The sequence below is a fragment of the Oncorhynchus masou genome, chromosome 27, assembly GCF_036934945.1.
Source record: "Oncorhynchus masou masou isolate Uvic2021 chromosome 27, UVic_Omas_1.1, whole genome shotgun sequence".
NCBI classification, from domain to species: Eukaryota; Metazoa; Chordata; class Actinopteri; order Salmoniformes; family Salmonidae; genus Oncorhynchus; species Oncorhynchus masou.
Genome location: NC_088238.1, coordinates 3,605,414 through 3,625,857, shown reverse-complemented (window position 1 = coordinate 3,625,857; position 20,444 = coordinate 3,605,414). Strand labels below are relative to the sequence as shown.

The following is a 20,444-nucleotide window of genomic DNA, read 5'->3' as shown; positions in this document are numbered from 1 at the left end:
AATGACACAATGCCCTTTCAATGGAACTATCTGTCATTATTAGTTCACAATGACACAATGTCCTTTCAATATCTGTCATTATTAGTTCACAATCACACAATATCCTTTCAATGGAACTATCTGTCATTATTAGTTCACAATGACACAATGCCCTTTCAATATCTGTCATTATTAGTTCACAATGACACAATGCCCTTTCAATGGAACTATCAGTCATTATTAGTTCACAATGACACAATGTCCTTTCAATGGAACTATCAGTCATTATTAGTTCACAATGACACCATGCCCTTTCAATATCTGTCATTATTAGTTCACAATGACACAATGCCCTTTCAATATCTGTCATTATTAGTTCACAATGACACAATGCCCTTTCAATGGAACTATCTGTCATTATTAGTTCACAATGACACAATGCCCTTTCAATGGAACTATCTGTCATTATTAGTTCACAATGCCCTTTCAATGGAACTATCTGTCATTATTAGTTCACAATGACACAATGTCCTTTCAATATCTGTCATGATTAGTTCACAATGACACAATGTCCATTCAATGGAACTATCTGTCATTATTAGTTCACAATGACACAATGCCCTTTCAATATCTGTCATTATTAGTTCACAATGACACAATGTCCTTTCAATATCTGTCATTATTAGTTCACAATCACACAATATCCTTTCAATGGAACTATCTGTCATTATTAGTTCACAATGACACAATGCCCTTTCAATATCTGTCATTATTAGTTCACAATGACACAATGCCCTTTCAATGGAACTATCAGTCATTATTAGTTCACAATGACACAATGTCCTTTCAATGGAACTATCAGTCATTATTAGTTCACAATGACACAATGCCCTTTCAATATCTGTCATTATTAGTTCACAATGACACAATGCCCTTTCAATATCTGTCATTATTAGTTCACAATGACACAATGCCCTTTCAATGGAACTATCTGTCATTATTAGTTCACAATGCCCTTTCAATGGAACTATCTGTCATTATTAGTTCACAATGACACAATGTCCTTTCAATATCTGTCATGATTAGTTCACAATGACACAATGTCCATTCAATGGAACTATCTGTCATTATTAGTTCACAATGACACAATGCCCTTTCAATATCTGTCATTATTAGTTCACAATGACACAATGCCCTTTCAATATCTGTCATTATTAGTTCACAATGACACAATGTCCATTCAATGGAACTATCTGTCATTATTAGTTCACAATGACACAATGCCCTTTCAATATCTGTCATTATTAGTTCACAATGACACAATGCCCTTTCAATATCTGTCATTATTATTTCACAATGACACAATGTCCTTTCAATATCTGTCATTGTGAACTAATAATGACAGATATTGAAAGGACATTGTGTCATTGTGAACTAATAATGACAGATAGTTCCATTGAAAGGGCATTGTGAACTAATAATGACAGATATTGAAAGGACACAATGCCCTTTCAATGGAACTATCAGTCATTATTAGTTCAGGCCTGCTTCTGTAGTAGCGTCGGAAATGAAATTATATTAAAAGATAATCGTTATTGTTTAAAAGGCAACAAAACAGATCGATTGGTCAATGTGAACAGTCTACAATCCCAATCAGTTAGAAAAAAGAACAGAATCATCCTCGTGTTCCTGAAGTTTTCAAGATGTTGTGTTGTACGAGTGCTAGTGTGTTAGCATGCTAGTATGCTAGTGTGTTAGGGTGCTAGCGTGTTAGCGTGTTAGCATGCTAGTGTGTTAGGGTGCTAGCGTGTTAGCATGCTAGTGTGTTAGGGTGCTAGCGTGTTAGCGTGTTAGCATGCTAGTGTGTTAGCGTGCTAGTGTGTTAGGGTGTTAGCGTGTTAGCGTGTTAGGGTGCTAGCGTGTTAGCATGCTAGTGTGTTATACGCTACAGGCAGGCCATCTTCCCATGTGATTTCATCCTATGTGGTTGCATTCAACAGAGTGTCAGTTGACAGGCAGTGTGAATCAGTGCTGCATGGCCCTAGCTGTTAGGTCCTGGGGGCCTCCAACTGCTGTCTCTACACAGCACCCAGATGGTGCCTTTATATAACCACAACACACATTATATCTAGGACATGTCTTCACCGAGGCCTCACTTCACACTGGAACCATGAAGTGATGTGGCAAATCTGACAGGGAGCTCTGATCCCTACGTAGTGCACTGAAATGACAACCTATCCCCTAAATTTTACCTTTATTTAACCAGGCAAGTCAGTTAAGAACAAATTCTTATTTTCAATGACGGCCTAGGAACAGTGGGTTAACTGCCTGTTCAGTGGCAGAAGGACAGATTTGTACCTTGTCAGCTCAGGGGTTTGAACTTGCAACCTTTCGGTTACTAGTCCAATTCTCTAACCACTAGGCTACCCTGCCTCCCTAAATAGTGCAATCTGTGGGGAATAGGGTGCAATTTCAGACGAAGCAATCCTGAATTGTCAGAGAGGAGACACAGAGTAATCTAACTTCCATTGTAATGACATTTTCCCAAAGAGACCTAATTTAGCGTAGGACAACAAAGCCCAACACCTTATCGTTAAGTCAAGAGGTCTGTTGCTTCATTACCCCGTTCCTTTGGGAGAGCCTGTCCCTACACTTCTCTATTGCAAGTCCCTCACGTCGACACACCTCTCGGATGGCCCCATGGACACCATCCCACTTCTGACACCAATGTAACAAAATGGTGACTGTCGTAACAATGGAACTCTAATAGGCTCTTTGGTACCACATGCACTTACACTCAGTGGACAGTTTATTAGGTACACCCATCTACAACCTGGCCGGACCCCCCCCTTTGCCTTCAGAACACTCTGAATTATTGGGGGCCTGGATTCTACAAGGTGTCAGAAACGTTCCACGGGGATGTTGGTCCATGCTGACGCAAGGCAGTTGCTGCGGATTGGGGACGGCGGTACGTTCATGCTGCCAACAGCCCCTGTTCCATCTCATCCCAAAGAGGCTCTGTTGGGGGTTTGGCCAGCAATAACGTTCAATCGTTGCTCAACCGGTATCAAGGGACGTGTGCCAGGAAAACATTAGCCACAAGAGCTGCTTCTTCTAGTTTTTATCTGATAGAAGTGGAAACCGGCGTGGTCGTGTGCTGCAGTAGCCCATCTGTGACAAGGACCGACGAGTTGCATCGCTTTCGAGAGGCCGTGCTGCACACCACTGTTGTACTGAGCCGTTATTTGCCTGCTTGTGGCCCACCTGTTAGCTTGCACGATTCTTGCCATTCTCTTTCTTCAACCAATCATCAAATCAACAAGCTGTTTTCACCCACTGTATGGCCGCTGATTGGATGTTTTTTGTTGGTTGCACCATTCTCTGTAAAGCCGAGACACTGTCGTGCGTGAAAAGGAGAGCGGCCGTTAATGAGATGGCACCGACAATCGTGCCATGCTTTAGGTCTCTTAGGTCACTCGTTTGACCCATTCTAACATCCAATCAAACAGTAACTGAATGTCGCGATGCCTGTCTGCCTGCTGTATAGAGCAAACCACTGCCAAATGACTCACTTCCTATAGGAGCATTCCCTTTTCATGAACAGGGTGCTGTACCTAATAAACTGGCCAGTGATTAAGCTGGCCAGTTTATAATCATACACTCACTGGCCAGTTTATTAGGTACACCACCCTGTTCATGAAAAGGGAACGCTCCTATAGGAAGTGAGTCTCATTAATATAGTAGAAGTGGCAGTGCACAAGCTTTGACTTCACTAACAGACTACAACAAAACACATGGACTGACATGACAATTTATTTCCTGGATGGCTAAAGACCATGGCCACGCCTCCAACAAGCCACGCCTCCAGATTCTCTAATAGGCGAAGTTGTTTACTTAGAGAAGAACAATAGACGAGATAAGACAGACAGACAGACAGACAGACAGACAGACAGACAGACAGACAGACAGACAGACAGACAGACAGACAGACAGACAGACAGACAGACAGACAGACAGACAGACAGACAGACAGATAGATAGACAGATAGATAGATAGATAGATAGATAGATAGATAGATAGATAGATAGATAGATAGATAGATAGATAGATAGATAGATAGATAGATAGATAGATAGATAGATCCTTACTTGAGTTCGGAAGGTGACTAAATGAAACCATATGTAATCAGCTCTATATCACATTCCTACTTATGAAACTGTATTAGTAGGGAGAAGAGGCAAACAAAAGACAAGTTAGCGATCAGTGGACAGCACATTTCAGAGGAGGAAATACCCATTCAAACGGGTCCTTATGAGACGAACGTATGACAACATGGCTGCTGAGATAATGATCTCAGCAGCCACAGAGAGACAAGATGTATACTTTAACATGCAGCTATGACACCCAGACAAATACTTTACCCATACTCCTTTTCCATAACCGTACAACAACAACAACAACAACAAAGGAACCACCAGGAGCTCTGTCTCCTAATATCTGCTCTAGACAGACAGAGACTGATGCCTGTGTGCTAAAGAACACTACATTCTGAGGCCCTGAAGCAGTTGGGATAGTTCTCCAGTGAGCCCCGTGGAGCCTTGCCTCGCCATCCCGCACAACGCCATGCTGCCACAGCTAGCAGATGGAGCCTAGCGCTGCCGGGAGGGGGGGGATTGAGAGGGAGGGAGAGAGAGGGGGGGAGGGAGGGAGACGGGAGGGATTGAGAGGGAGGGAGAGAGCAGGACAGGGGAAAGGTGGGAGGGAGAGTGGGAGACGGGAGAGAGGGAGGGATTGAGAGGGAGGATGAGAGAGAAAAGGAGGGAGGGAGAGTGGGAGACGGGAGAGAGGGAGGGATTGAGAGGGAGGATGAGAGAGGGAGAGAGGAAAGGAGGGAGGGAGACGGGAGGGATTGAGAGGGAGGGAGAGAGCAGGACAGGGGAAAGGTGGGAGGGAGAGTGGGAGACGGGAGAGAGGGAGGGATTGAGAGGGAGGGAGAGAGAGGGGGGGAGAGAGGAAAACAGGAAGGGAGACGGGAGGGATTGAGAGGGAGGGAGAGAGCAGGACAGGGGAAAGGAGGGAGGGAGAGTGGGAGACGGGAGAGAGGGAGGGATTGATAGGGAGGATGAGAGAGGAAAGGAGGGAGGGAGAGTGGGAGATGGGAGAGAGGGAGGGATTGAGAGGGAGGATGAGAGAGGGAGAGAGGAAAGAAGGGAGGGAGAATGGGAGACGGGAGAGAGGGAGGGATTGAGAGGGAGGATGAGAGAGGGAGAGAGGAAAGAAGGGAGGGAGAATGGGAGACGGGAGAGAGGGAGGGATTGAGAGGGAGGATGAGAGAGGGAGAGAGGAAAGGAGGGAGGGAGAGTGGGAGACAGGAGAGAGGATAGGAGGGAGGAAGACAAGGAGAAAGGGAGAGAGGGAGAGAAGGAGTCTGTTGGGGAAGATTGATGGGTATATTTAAATGAACACGCCAAACTGACAGAAACCCAATAGAGTGAGACACCGACAGAGTAGACTTCTGATGTCAGACTGCACTCTGAGACAGCTGTTACACACACACGCACGCACGCACACACACACACACACACACACACACACACACACACACACACACACACACACACACACACACACACACACACACACACACACACACACACACACACACACACACACACACACACACGCACGTATATACATACACACAAATAGACCAACACACACGCAAACCGCCATACACACATCAACTACAGAGAAATCACAACCGATGATTCCAACAATCTAACAGCACTAGAATGAGCATCACACTATTGAAATCTGACCATCACAGAGTGGAGTCTTTAAAAGGGCTACCGTTCTGCAGAGTAACGTAGTCATAGATTAAACTGTCTTTAAAAGGGCTACCATTCTGCCACAGAGTAACGTAGTCATAGATTAAACCCTCTTTAAAAGGGCTACCATTCTGCCACAGAGTAACGTAGTCATAGATTAAACTGTCTTTAAAAGGGCTACAATTCTGCCACAGAGTAACGTAGTCATAGATTAAACCCTCTTTAAAAGGGCTACCATTCTGCACAGAGTAACGTAGTCATAGATTAAACTGTCTTTAAAAGGGCTACAATTCTGCCACAGAGTAACGTAGTCATAGATTAAACCCTCTTTAAAAGGGCTACCATTCTGCACAGAGTAACGTAGTCATAGATTAAACTGTCTTTAAAAGGGCTACCATTCTGCCACAGAGTAACGTAGTCATAGATTAAACCCTCTTTAAAAGGGCTACCATTCTGCCACAGAGTAACGCAGTCATAGATTAAACCCTCTTTAAAAGGGCTACCATTCTGCCACAGAGTAACGTAGTCATAGATTAAACTGTCTTTAAAAGGGTTACCATTCTGCAGAGTAACGTAGTCATAGATTAAACTGTCTTTAAAAGGGCCACCATTCTGCCACAGAGTAACGTAGTCATAGATTAAACCCTCTTTAAAAGGGCTACCATTCTGCAGAGTAACGTAGTCATAGATTAAACTGTCTTTAAAAGGGCTACCATTCTGCAGAGTAACGTAGTCATAGCAACACAGAATAGCCTTCCACACCAAGGATTCCCCTGTTTAGAAAATCAGGAAATCCTCTCACTATTGACAACAAGCCTTGCTGTGTGTGTGTGTGTGTGTGTGTGTGTGTGTGTGTGTGTGTGTGTGTGTGTGTGTGTGTGTGTGTGTGTGTGTGTGTGTGTGTGTGTGTGTGTGTGTGTGTGTGTGTGTGTGTGTGTGTGTGTGTGTGTGTGTGTGTGTGTGTGTGTGTGTGTGCCTTGGTGAGAAGCAGTATTCCAACCACGCAGAACAGAACAGTACAGAGTTAGGCTAGCCCCGGGTCCCACGTGTCTCACCTAATTTGGGCAGGGAGTATTTGACTTTGAAGTAATCCTCATAGAACTGGAGGAGTCTCTTTGTGATGTGGAGAGCGTAGTCACCCGCTCCGCTCTGGATGGCGTTGGGCCTGGCATACAGCCGGATCTGGAGAGGAGAGGAGAGGAGAGGAGAGGAGGGAGGGAGGGAGGGAGGGAGGGAGAGGGAGGGAGGGAGGGAGGGAGGGGGGGGGAGGGAGGGAGGGAGGGAGGGAGGGAGGAAGGAAGGAAGGAAGGAAGGAAGGAAGGAAGGAAGGAAGGAAGGAAGGAAGGAAGGAAGGAAGGAAGGAAGGAAGGAAGGAAGGAAGACAAAAAGAATGAGAGGATGTGAAGGAGAGAAATAAAGCACTGGTTCAGTTCTGACGTTCTACTGCAGTCGACACACACACACACACACACACACACACACACACACACACACACACACACACACACACACACACACACACACACACACACACACACACACACACACACACACGTTCCCACACGTTCCCACTCAGAAACACACACATAAACACACTCACGCATGCACACACACACTCACAAACACACACACACACACACACACACACACACACACACACACACACACACACACACACACACACACACACACACACACACACACACACACACACACACACACACACACACACACACGTTCCCTTTGGTCCACATTGTTTCATTAGTTTGTTCGTCCTCATGCAGCATCACAGGGAATTACTCTGTTAACTGTCTGCTGCCACTCAGCTGATTTGAAGCTGCTGTCTCTGGAGCCCGTGGGTACTGAATGCTACAGCATTAGGTCTGTGTGTGTGTGTGTGTGTGTGTGTGTGTGTGTGTGTGTGTGTGTGTGTGTGTGTGTGTGTGTGTGTGTGTGTGTGTGTGTGTGTGTGTGTGTGTTTGTGAGTGTGTGCATGCGTGAGTGTGTTTATGTGTGTGTTTCTGAGTGTGTGTGTGTGTGTGTTTGTGAGTGCGTCCGAGCGCGTGTGTGTGCGTGTGTGTGTACTTTAGGTGCTCCGAACAAGTCTTTCAGGTAACTAGTTCATCTAGACTCTTCAATAGGCCTGGAGGAGACATGGTCATGTGGGTAGCAGGTTGGGACAGTAACCGAAACACAGCTGGTTCGAATCCTCATGGAGGATCCTCGTAGTTCAATGTTGATGTCATGGAGGCTCTATGTAGTTCAATGTTGATGATGTCATGGAGGCTCTATGTAGTTCAATGTTGATATCATGGAGATTCTAAGTAATTCTATGATGATGATGTCATGGAGGCTCTAAGTAGTTCCATGATGTTGATGTCATGGACGTTCTAAGTAGTTATACGATGATGATGTCATGGATGTTCTAAGTAGTTATACGATGATGATGTCATGGATGTTCTAAGTAGTTCTATGATGATGATGTCATGGAGGCTCTAAGTAGTTATATGATGATGTCATGGAGGCTAAGTAGTTCTACGATGATGATGTTAACATCAACATAGAACCATGGAACTATATGTTGTTCCTGCGTGTGTATGTGGACAGAGAGAGCGGGGGAGGGTAGCGAGATGTCACTTCGTTTGACATGTACTTCCTGTGGTAAGAGAGATCGCTACTCTCAGCGTCGCCGGCGAGGAACAGGCTGATGCATGGTGCCGTCGATGTGGCCATCCATCCATCCACACATACACACACACTGCATACACTGCATACACACATACACACACACTGCATACACTGCATACACACACACACACACACACACACACCTATCCACCACACACACACACACCTATCCACCACACACACACACACACACACACACACACACACACACACACACCTATCCACCACACACACACACACCTATCCACCACACACACACACACACACACACACACACACACACACACACACACACACACACACACACACACACACACACACACACACACCTATCCACCACACACACACACACCTATCCACCACACACACACACCTATCCACCACACACACACACACACACACACACACACTGCATACACTGCATACACACACACACACACACTGCATACACTGCATACACACATACCCACCACACACACACACACACCACATACCCACCACCACCACCACATACACACACACTGAATGGTTGGTCATACCAGTCTACACTATAGTGAGACAGAGAGTCACAATGCTAGAGGGTAAAAACAGCCTGACTGTGATGAACACACACTGAGTAATGTGGTGTTTCTCTTGTATGGTGAACAAGAGGACAATCCATCAATTCCTGTCACTGCAGTAAACAGGCGCACCTATTATAGAGTACAGTAGTAGCCATCACACCACCCACAGGGCTGAGTGATTATAACCATCACACCACCCACAGGGCTGAGTGATTATAACCATCACACCACCCACAGGGCTGAGTGATTATAACCATCACACCACCCACAGGGCTGAGTGATTATAACCATCACACCACCCACAGGGCTGAGTGATTATAACCATCACACCACCCACAGGGCTGAGTGATTATAACCATCACACCACCCACAGGGCAGAGTGATTATAACATGTATTATAGAGTACAGTTGTAACCATCACACCACCCACAGGGCTGAGTGATTATAACCATCACACCACCCACAGGGCTGAGTGATTATAACATAGGCACATTCATGTCCCAAATGGCACGCTATTCCCTATACAGTGCACTTATTTTGACCAGGGCCCATAGGCTAGTGCACTATGTAGGGAATATGGTGCAATTTGGGAGGCAGTAAATAATGATGTGAAAATTAATTAACGCATGACAGCTCATCATCATCATCATCATCATCATCATCATCATCACACTAGTGGATGATGGATCCTATAGGACATGTATGGACGTTATTCTATGGAGATATTGATCCATGATATTCTATGGAGATAATGATCCATGTTATTCTATGGAGATATTGATCCATGATATTCTATGGAGATAATGATCCATGTTATTCTATGGAGATAATGATCCATGTTATTCAATGGAGATAATGATCCATGTTATTCTATGGAGATATTGATTCATGATATTCTATGGAGATAATGATCCATGTTATTCTGTTATTCCCATATACTACCCACCATTGCGACCTGTACGCTCTCGTTGGCTGGCCCTCGCTTCGCCAAACCCACTGGCTCCATGTCATCTACAAGACCCTGCTCGGTAAAGTCCCCCCTTATCTCAGCTCGCTGGTCACCATAGCATCTCCCACCTGTAGCACACACTCCAGCAGGTATATCTCTCTAGTCACCCCCAAAACCAATTCTTTCTTTGGCCGCCTCTCCTTCCAGTTCTCTGCTGCCAATGACTGGAACGAACTACAAAAAGCACTGAAACTGGAAACACTTATCTCCCTCACTAGCTTTAAGCACCAACTGTCAGAGCAGCTCACAGATTACTGCACCTGTACATAGCCCACCTATATTTTAGCCCAAACAACTACCTCTTTCCCTACTGTATTTCATTTATTTATTTATTTTTCTCCTTTGCACCCCATTATTTTTATTTCTACTTTGCACATTCTTCCATTGCAAATCTACCATTCCAGTGTTTTACTTGCTATATTGTATTTACTTTGCCACCATGGCCTTTTTTTGCCTTTACCTCCCTTATCTCACCTCATTTGCTCACATCGTATATAGACTTGTTTATACTGTATTATTGACTGTATGTTTGTTTTGCTCCATGTGTAACTCTGTGTCGTTGTATGTGTCGAACTGCTTTGCTTTATCTTGGCCAGGTCGCAATTGTAAATGAGAACTTGTTCTCAACTTGCCTACCTGGTTAAATAAAGGTGAAATAAATAAAATAAATAAAACATTCTATGGAGATAATGATCCATGTTATTCTATGGAGATAATGATCCATTATCTATGGAGATAATGATCAATGTTATTATATGGTGATAATGATCCATGTTATTCTATGGAGATAATGATCTATTGGGTGTGGAGATAATGATCCATGTTATTCTATGGAGATAATGATCCATGTTATTCTATGGAGATAATGATCCATTAGCTAAGGAGATATTGATCCATGTTATTCTATGGAGATATTGATTCATGATATTCTATGGAGATAAGGATCCATGTTATTCTATGGAGATAATTATCCATGTTATTCTATGGAGATAATGATCCATGTTATTCTATGGAGATAATGATCCATTAGCTATGGAGATAATGATCCATGTTCTAAGATTCCATCCCTTTTTGACCCAGCTGGACGAAGAGGGGCAATAGCGTTAACATGACTTGAATTCTTGTAAACTGTTTTACAGTGTAAAGAAAGAAAGTTTTGCGTGAGGACTCACTTGCTTATTTTGTCTGTGTCTGTCTCTCCTTTCTCTGTTATTTCCTAGAGTCTCCTACAGTATATTGTAGCAGGTAAAGTGGTGGGGGTAGAGGTTCAATCTACTCTCAGGGAGGTGATGTACTGGTTGGCAGGGTGGAGAGAGGTTACGTGATGGGTCGTCCTCATCTTTTACAGACAGACTCTGTGTTTAGGTCAACAGACAGCCCTACTGTTGAGGTGTGTGTGTGTGTGTGTGTGTGTGTGTGTGTGTGTGTGTGTGTGTGTGTGTGTGTGTGTGTGTGTGTGTGTGTGTGTGTGTGTGTGTGTGTGTGTGTGTGTGTGTGTGTGTGTGTGTGTGTAGCGTGTGTGTGTGTGTGTAGCGTGTGTGTGAGTTAATGAGTGTGTGGCACCTGAGGGCCTGACCTGCTGGCCATGTAGGGAGGGAGGGAGACCTCGCCTGCATGCCAAATGGCACCCTATTCCCTATGAGAGCTCTGGTTAAAAGTAGTGCACTACAAAGGGAATAGGGTCCCATTTGGGACGCAGTTACAGTGCACTTGGAAAGTATTCAGAACCCTTGACTTTTTGCACATTATTCCACTTATTTAACATAAGAATTCAGACTGTTTTCTATGAGGCTGGAAATTGAGCTCTGATGCATCCTGTTTCCATTGATCATCCTTGAGATGTTCCTACAACTTGATTGGAGTCCACCTGTGGTAAATTCAATTGATTGGACATGATTTGGAAAGGGACACACCTGTCTTTATAAGGTCCCACAGTTGACAGTGCATGTCAGAGCAATAACCAAGCCATGAGGTCGAAGGAATTGTCCGTAGAGCTCTGAGACAAGACTATGTCGACGCACAGATCTGGGGAAGGGTAACAAAACATTTCTGCAGCATTGAAGGTCCTCAAGAACACAGTGGCCAAACTGAGCAATCGGGGGAGAAGGGCCTTGGTCAGAGAGGTGACCAAGAACCAGATGATCACTCTGACAGAGCTCTAGAGTTCCTCTGTGGAGATGGGAGAACCTTCCAGAAGGACAACCATCTCTGCAGCACTCCACCAATCAGGCCTTTATGGTAGAGTGGTCAGACGGAAACCACTCCTCAGTAAAAGGCACGGCAGCCCGCTTGGAGTTTGCACCTAAAGTCTGTCAGACCATGAGAAACAAGATTCTCTGGTCTGATGAAACCAAGATTGCCAAGAGTCACGTCTGGAAGAAACCTTGCTCCATCCCTACGGTGAAGCATGGTGGTGGCAGCATCATGCTCTGGGGATGTTTTTCAGCAGCAGGGACTGGGAGGCTAGTCAGGATCGAGGGAAAGATGAACGGAGCAAAGTACAGAGAGATCCTTGATGAAAATCTGCTCCAGAGTGCTCTGGACCTCAGACAGGGGCGAAGGTTCACCTTCCAACAGGACAATGACCCTAAGTACACAGCCAAGACATCATAGGAGTGGCTTCGGGGACAAGTTTCTGATTGTCCTTCAGAGGCCCAGCCAGAGCCCGGACTTGAACTCGATTGAACATCCCTGGAGGAACCTGAAAATAGCTGTGCAGCAACGCTCCCCATCCAACCTGACAGAGCTTAAGAGGATCTGCAGAGAAGAATGAGTGAAACTCCTCAAATACAGGTGTGCCAAGCTTGTAGAGTCATACTCAAGAAGACTCGAGGCTGTAATCACTGCCAAAGGTGCTTCAACAAAGTACCGAGTAAAGGGTCTGAATACTTATATAAATGTGATATTTCAGTTCTTTATTTTTATTAAATTAACAAAAATGTCAAAAAACCTGTTTTTGATTTGTCATTATGGGGTATTGTGATGTCATTATGGGGTATTGTGATGTCATTATGGGGTATTATGATGTCATTATGGCGTATTGTGTGGATTGATGTAGGGAGAGAAAAGCAATCGAATCCATTTTATAATAAGGCTGTAACCTAACAACATGTGGAACAAGTGAAGGGGTCTGAATACAGTAGTGACTCCTCCGTCGGTTAAACACAGTCACCAGAGGTCAGACTGAACCACCCAGAGGTCAGACTGAACCACCCAGAGGTCAGACTGAATCAGCCAGAGGTCATACTGAATCAGCCAGAGGTCATACTGAACCACCCAGAGGTCAGACTGAATCAGCCAGAGGTCATACGGAACCACCCAGAGGTCAGACTGAACCACCCAGAGGTCAGACTGAACAACCCAGAGGTCATACGGAACCACCCAGAGGTCAGACTGAACCACCCAGAGGTCAGACTGAACCACCCAGAGGTCAGACTGAATCAGCCAGAGGTCATACTGAACCACCCAGAGGTCAGACTGAATCAGCCAGAGGTCATACGGAACCACCCAGAGGTCAGACTGAACCACCCAGAGGTCAGACTGAATCACCCAGAGGTCAGACTGAATTAGCCAGAGGTCATACGGAACCACCCAGAGGTCAGACTGAACCACCCAGAGGTCATACTGAACCACCCAGAGGTCAGACTGAACAACCCAGAGGTCAGACTGAACCACCCAGAGGTCAGACTGAACCACCCAGAGGTCAGACTGAACAACCCAGAGGTCAGACTGAACCACCCAGAGGTCAGACTGAACCACCCAGAGGTCAGACTGAACAACCCAGAGGTCAGACTGAACAACCCAGAGGTCAGACTGAACCACCCAGAGGTCAGACTGAACCACCCAGAGGACAGACTGAACCAGCCAGAGGTCATACGGAACCACCCAGAGGTCAGACTGAACCACCCAGAGGTCAGACTGAACAACCCAGAGGTCATACGGAACCACCCAGAGGTCAGACTGAACCACCCAGAGGTCAGACTGAACCACCCAGAGGTCAGACTGAATCAGCCAGAGGTCATACTGAACCACCCAGAGGTCAGACTGAATCAGCCAGAGGTCATACGGAACCACCCAGAGGTCAGACTGAACCACCCAGAGGTCAGACTGAATCAGCCAGAGGTCATACGGAACCACCCAGAGGTCAGACTGAACCACCCAGAGGTCAGACTGAACCAGCCAGAGGTCAGACTGAACCAGCCAGAGGTCATACGGAACCACCCAGAGGTCAGACTGAACCACCCAGAGGTCAGACTGAACCACCCAGAGGTCAGACTGAATTAGCCAGAGGTCATACGGAACCACCCAAAGGTCAGACTGAACCACCCAGAGGTCAGACTGAACCACCCAGAGGTCATACTGAACCACCCAGAGGTCAGACTGAACAACCCAGAGGTCAGACTGAACCACCCAGAGGTCAGACTGAACCACCCAGAGGTCAGACTGAACAACCCAGAGGTCAGACTGAACCACCCAGAGGTCAGACTGAACCACCCAGAGGTCAGACTGAACAACCCAGAGGTCAGACTGAACAACCCAGAGGTCAGACTGAACCACCCAGAGGTCAGACTGAACCACCCAGAGGACAGACTGAACCAGCCAGACGTCAGACTGAACCACCCAGAGGTCAGACTGAACAACCCAGAGGTCAGACTGAACCACCCAGAGGTCAGACTGAACAACCCAAAGGATGATGTTTTTCACAATCATGTGGCATTTGAAGATTTGCTCCTGTATTATAAGCCTGTCCTAAAATAAGAGTTGTACCAAAAATGAAAGCTATTTTCTAAGGATGGTGCTGGACCATCAGACAGAGAAAGGAAAGTTGACAGTTTGATGGAAACGGTTCAAATCCAGGCCTGTCACATGAGTCAGTTTCTATGGTTCACATTGATTGGTGGTAGCTGGAGGGCTAGTCTGTTTCTATGGTTCACATTGATTGGTGGTAGCTGGAGGGCCTGTCTGTTTCTATGGTTCATATTGATTGGTGGTAGCTGGAGGGCCTGTCTGTTTCTATGGTTCACATTGATTGGTGGTAGCTGGAGGGCCTGTCTGTTTCTATGGTTCACATTGATTGGTGGTAGCTGGAGGGCCTGTCTGTTTCTATGGTTCACATTGATTGGTGGTAGCTGGAGGGCCTGTCTGTTTCTATGGTTCACATTGATTGGTGGTAGCTGGAGGGCCTGTCTGTTTCTATGGTTCACATTGATTGGTGGTAGCTGGAGGGCCTGTCTGTTTCTATGGTTCACATTGATTGGTGGTAGCTGGAGGGCCTGTCTGTTTCTATGGTTCACATTGATTGGTGGTAGCTGGAGGGCCTGTCTGTTTCTATGGTTCACATTGATTGGTGGTAGCTGGAGGGCCTGTCTGTTTCTATGGTTCACATTGATTGGTGGTAGCTGGAGGGCCTGTCTGTTTCTATGGTTCACATTGATTGGTGGTAGCTGGAGGGCCTGTCAGTTTCTGTTCCTTATGGTATTTTGATGCCTAACATTGGCATGGAGGAAAGATGGAGTTAAACTATATTTCCCTTTAGGATACAGTAGTGTCAATGCAAGTGTCCTCCATCACACCCTTTAGGTTACAGTAGAGTCATTGACAAGTGTCCTCCATCACACCCTTTAGGATACAGTAGAGTCAATGCAAGTGTCTCCATCACACCCTTTAGGATACAGTAGAGTCATTGACAAGTGTCCTCCGTCACACCCTTTAGGATACAGTAGTGTCAATGCAAGTGTCCTCCATCACACCCTTTAGGTTACAGTAGAGTCATTGACAAGTGTCCTCCATCACACCCTTTAGGATACAGTAGAGTCAATGCAAGTGTCTCCATCACATCCTTTAGGATACAGTAGAGTCAAGTGTCCTCCATCACACCCTTTAGGATACAGTAGAGTCATAGACAAGTGTCCTCCATCACACCCTTTAGGATACAGTAGAGTCAATGCAAGTGTCCTCCATCACACCCTTTAGGATACAGTAGAGTCAAGTGTCCTCCATCACACCCTTTAGGATACAGTAGAGTCATTGACAAGTGTCCTCCATCACACCCTTTAGGATACAGTAGAGTCATTGACAAGTGTCCTCCATCACACCCTTTAGGTTACAGTAGAGTCATTGACAAGTGTCCTCCATCACACCCTTTAGGATACAGTAGAGTCAATGCAAGTGTCCTCCATCACACCCTTTAGGATACAGTAGAGTCAAGTGTCCTCCATCACACCCTTTAGGTTACAGTAGAGTCATTGACAAGTGTCCTCCATCACACCCTTTAGGTTACAGTAGAGTCATTGACAAGTGTCCTCCATCACACCCTTTAGGTTACAGCAGAGTCATTGACAAGTGTCCTCCAACACACCCTTTAGGTTACAGTAGGCCACTGAGAAGTGTCCTCCATCACACCCTTTAGGATACAGTAGGCCACTGAGAAGTGTCCTCTGTCCCACTGTAATTATGTAAAGATTGTTGCCTAGCTAATTCTCTACCAATGGTTAAGCTTCTGGTTGAGCGATTGGCGCTGGAACGACGGGGAAAAGGAGCAGAATCTGGAGGTTATATTCTGCCACGTGAATATGCCAGGGTTTTAGTCTAATCAGGCACTGGGCCTCAGCTGTAGTAACACCTCCTTAGGCTGTATCTAAAGCTGGCTGCAATATGCACACACACACACACACACACACACACACACACACACACACACACACACACACAAGACCAACACACACACACACACACACACACACACACACACACACACACACACACACACACAAGACCACACACACACACACACACACAAGACCACACACACACACGCACACACACACACACACACACACACACACACGCAAGACCAAACACACACACACACACACACAAGACCAAACACACACACACACACAAGACCAAACACACACACACACACACACAAGACCAACACACACAAGACCAACACACACACACACACACACACACACACACACACACAAGACCAAACACACACACACCCACAAGACCAACACACACACACACACACACACACACACACACACACACACACACACACACACACACACACACACACACACACACCAAACACACGCACGCCCACACACACACACCATGTAGAGCATTGTTACCATGTAGAGCAGAGTTACCATGTAGAGCAGAGTTACCATGTAGAGTAGAGTTACCATGTAGAGTAGAGTAACCATGTAGAGTAGAGTTACCATGTAGAGTAGAGTTACCATGTAGAGTAGAGTTACCATGTAGAGTAGAGTTACCATGTAGAGTAGAGTTACCATATAGAGTAGAGTTACCATATAGAGTAGAGTTATCATGTAGAGTAGAGTTACCATATAGAGTAGAGTTACCATGTAGAGTAGAGTTACCATGTAGAGTAGAGTTACCATGTAGAGTTACCATGTAGAGTAGAGTTGCCATGTAGAGTTACCATATAGAGTAGAGTTATCATGTAGAGTAGAGTTACCATGTAGAATAGAGTTACCATGTAGAATAGAGTTACCATGTAGAGTAGAGTTACCATATAGAGTAGAGTTACCATATAGAGTAGAGTTACCATGTAGAGTAGAGTTAACATGTAGAGTAGAGTTACCATGTAGAGTAGAGTTACCATATAGAGTAGAGCTACCATGTAGAGTAGAGTTACCATGTAGAGTAGAGTTACCATATAGAGTAGAGCTACCATGTAGAGTAGAGTTACCATGTAGAGTAGAGTTACCATGTAGAGTTACCATGTAGAGTAGAGTTACCATATAGAGTAGAGTTACCATATAGAGTAGAGTTATCATGTAGAGTAGAGTTACCATGTAGAATAGAGTTACCATGTAGAATAGAGTTACCATATAGAGTAGAGTTACCATATAGAGTAGAGTTACCATATAGAGTAGAGTTACCATGTAGAGTAGAGTTACCATGTAGAGTAGAGTTACCATGTAGAGTAGAGTTACCATGTAGAGTAGAGTTATCATGTAGAGTAGAGTTACCATGTAGAATAGAGTTACCATGTAGAATAGAGTTACCATGTAGAGTAGAGTTACCATGTAGAGTAGAGTTACCATGTAGAGTAGAGTTACCATGTAGAGTAGAGTTACCATGAAGAGTAGAGTTACCATGAAGAGTAGAGTTACCATGTAGAGTAGAGTTACCATGTAGAGTAGATTTACCATGTAGAGTAGAGTTACCATGTAGAGTAGAGTTACCATATAGAGTAGAGTTACCATGTAGAGTAGAGTTACCATGTAGAGTAGAGTTACCATGTAGAGTAGAGTTACCATGTAGAGTTACCATGTAGAGTAGAGTTACCATATAGAGTAGAGTTACCATATAGAGTAGAGTTATCATGTAGAGTAGAGTTACCATGTAGAGTAGAGTTACCATGTAGAATAGAGTTACCATGTAGAATAGAGTTACCATGTAGAGTAGAGTTACCATATAGAGTAGAGTTACCATGTAGAGTAGAGTTACCATGTAGAGTAGAGTTACCATGTAGAGTAGAGTTACCATATAGAGTAGAGTTACCATGTAGAGTAGAGTTACCATGTAGAGTAGAGTTACCATGTAGAGTAGAGTTACCATATAGAGTAGAGTTACCATGTAGAATAGAGTTACCATGTAGAGTAGAGTTACCATGTAGAGTTACCATGTAGAGTAGAGTTACCATATAGAGTAGAGTTACCATATAGAGTAGAGTTATCATGTAGAGTAGAGTTACCATGTAGAATAGAGTTACCATGTAGAATAGAGTTACCATGTAGAGTAGAGTTACCATATAGAGTAGAGTTACCATGTAGAATAGAGTTACCATGTAGAGTAGAGTTACCATGTAGAGTAGAGTTACCATATAGAGTAGAGTTACCATGTAGAGTAGAGTTACCATGTAGAGTAGAGTTACCATGTAGAGTAGAGTTACCATGTAGAGTTACCATGTAGAGTAGAGTTACCATGTAGAGTAGAGTTACCATATAGAGTAGAGTTACCATGTAGAGTAGAGTTACCATGTAGAGTAGAGTTACCATGTAGAGTAGAGTTACCATATAGAGTAGAGTTACCATGTAGAGTAGAGTTATCATGTAGAGTAGAGTTACCATGTAGAGTAGAGTTACCATATAGAGTAGAGTTACCATATAGAGCAGAGTTACCATATAGAGTAGAGTTACCATGTAGAGTAGAGTTACCATGTAGAGTAGAGTTACCATGTAGCCTCCAGCTCTGGTTCTTCTGCAGACAGTAAACCAGGCTCCTCTCCTCTCTACAACAGACAGTACATCTCTGAGGGGAGAACCAGGCTCCTCTCATCTCCTCTCTACAACAGACAGTACATCTCTGAGGGGAGAACCAGGCTCCTCTCCTCTCCTCTCTACAACAGACAGTACATCTCTGAGGGGAGAACCAGGCTCCTCTCCTCTCCTCTCTACAGTAGACAGTAAATCTCTGACGGGAGAACCAGGCTCCTCTCCTCTCTACAACAGACAGTACATCTCTGAGGGGAGAACCAGACTCCTCTCCTCTCTACAACAGACAGTACATCTCTGAGGGGAGAACCAGGCTCCTCTCCTCTCCTCTCTACAACAGACAGTACATCTCTGAGGGGAGAACCAGGCTCCTCTCCTCTCTACAACAGACAGTACATCTCTGAGGGGAGAACCAGGCTCCTCTCCTCTCCTCTCTACAACAGACAGTACATCTCTGAGGGGAGAACCAGGCTCCTCTCCTCTCCACAACAGACAGTAAATCTCTGAGGGGAGAACCAGACTCCTCTCCTTTCTACAACAGACAGTACATCTCTGAGGGGAGAGCCAGACTCCTCTCCTTTCTACAACAGACAGTACATCTCTGAGGGGAGAACCAGGCTCCCCTCCTCTCCTCTCTACAACAGACAGTTCATCTCTGAGAGGAGTACCAGGCTCCTCTGAGGAGAGTGGCAAGCCTGACACCACTTCAATGTTAAAGCACATCATTGTTGTAGGCCGGTGCAGTGTTCTTTAGCTTCCTGACACTGAGACTAGAATATCTGAGTCCCAAATTGCACCCTATTTGCTGTATAGAGCAAGATTTTTGACCAGAGCCTTATGGGCACTATGGGTCCTGTTCAAAAGTAGTGCACTGTATATGGAATAGGGCCCTAGTCTAAAGTAGTGAACTGTGTAGGGAATAGGGTGTCATTTTGGACACTTACGCAGAATGTGATAAGGAGCCTGGAGCTCAGCTTTTTGACTTCTGGTTTTGGAGAAGCAATGTAAAATGTCTGTTCTCTTTCCTACTCAGATGAATATCTGGTGTTTCAGTAGTGTATGTCATAACAGTAGATGATGCAGTACGATAGTAGTTTCATTCACCTTTAGTGATGAACCATG

The 20,444-nt window shown here is 45.1% G+C and overlaps 1 protein-coding gene across 1 annotated transcript in view; it reads right to left on the bottom strand.

The window, feature by feature from the left end:
• LOC135515572 (thyrotropin-releasing hormone-degrading ectoenzyme-like) overlaps window positions 1–20,444 on the bottom strand; it is a 484,406-nt gene that overhangs the window by 426,559 nt on the left and 37,403 nt on the right. Inside the window, exon 3 of the mRNA XM_064939193.1 lies at window positions 6,864–6,990. Coding sequence (XP_064795265.1) covers window positions 6,864–6,990 — 127 coding nt within the window. The remainder of the gene's footprint in view (window positions 1–6,863; window positions 6,991–20,444) is intronic.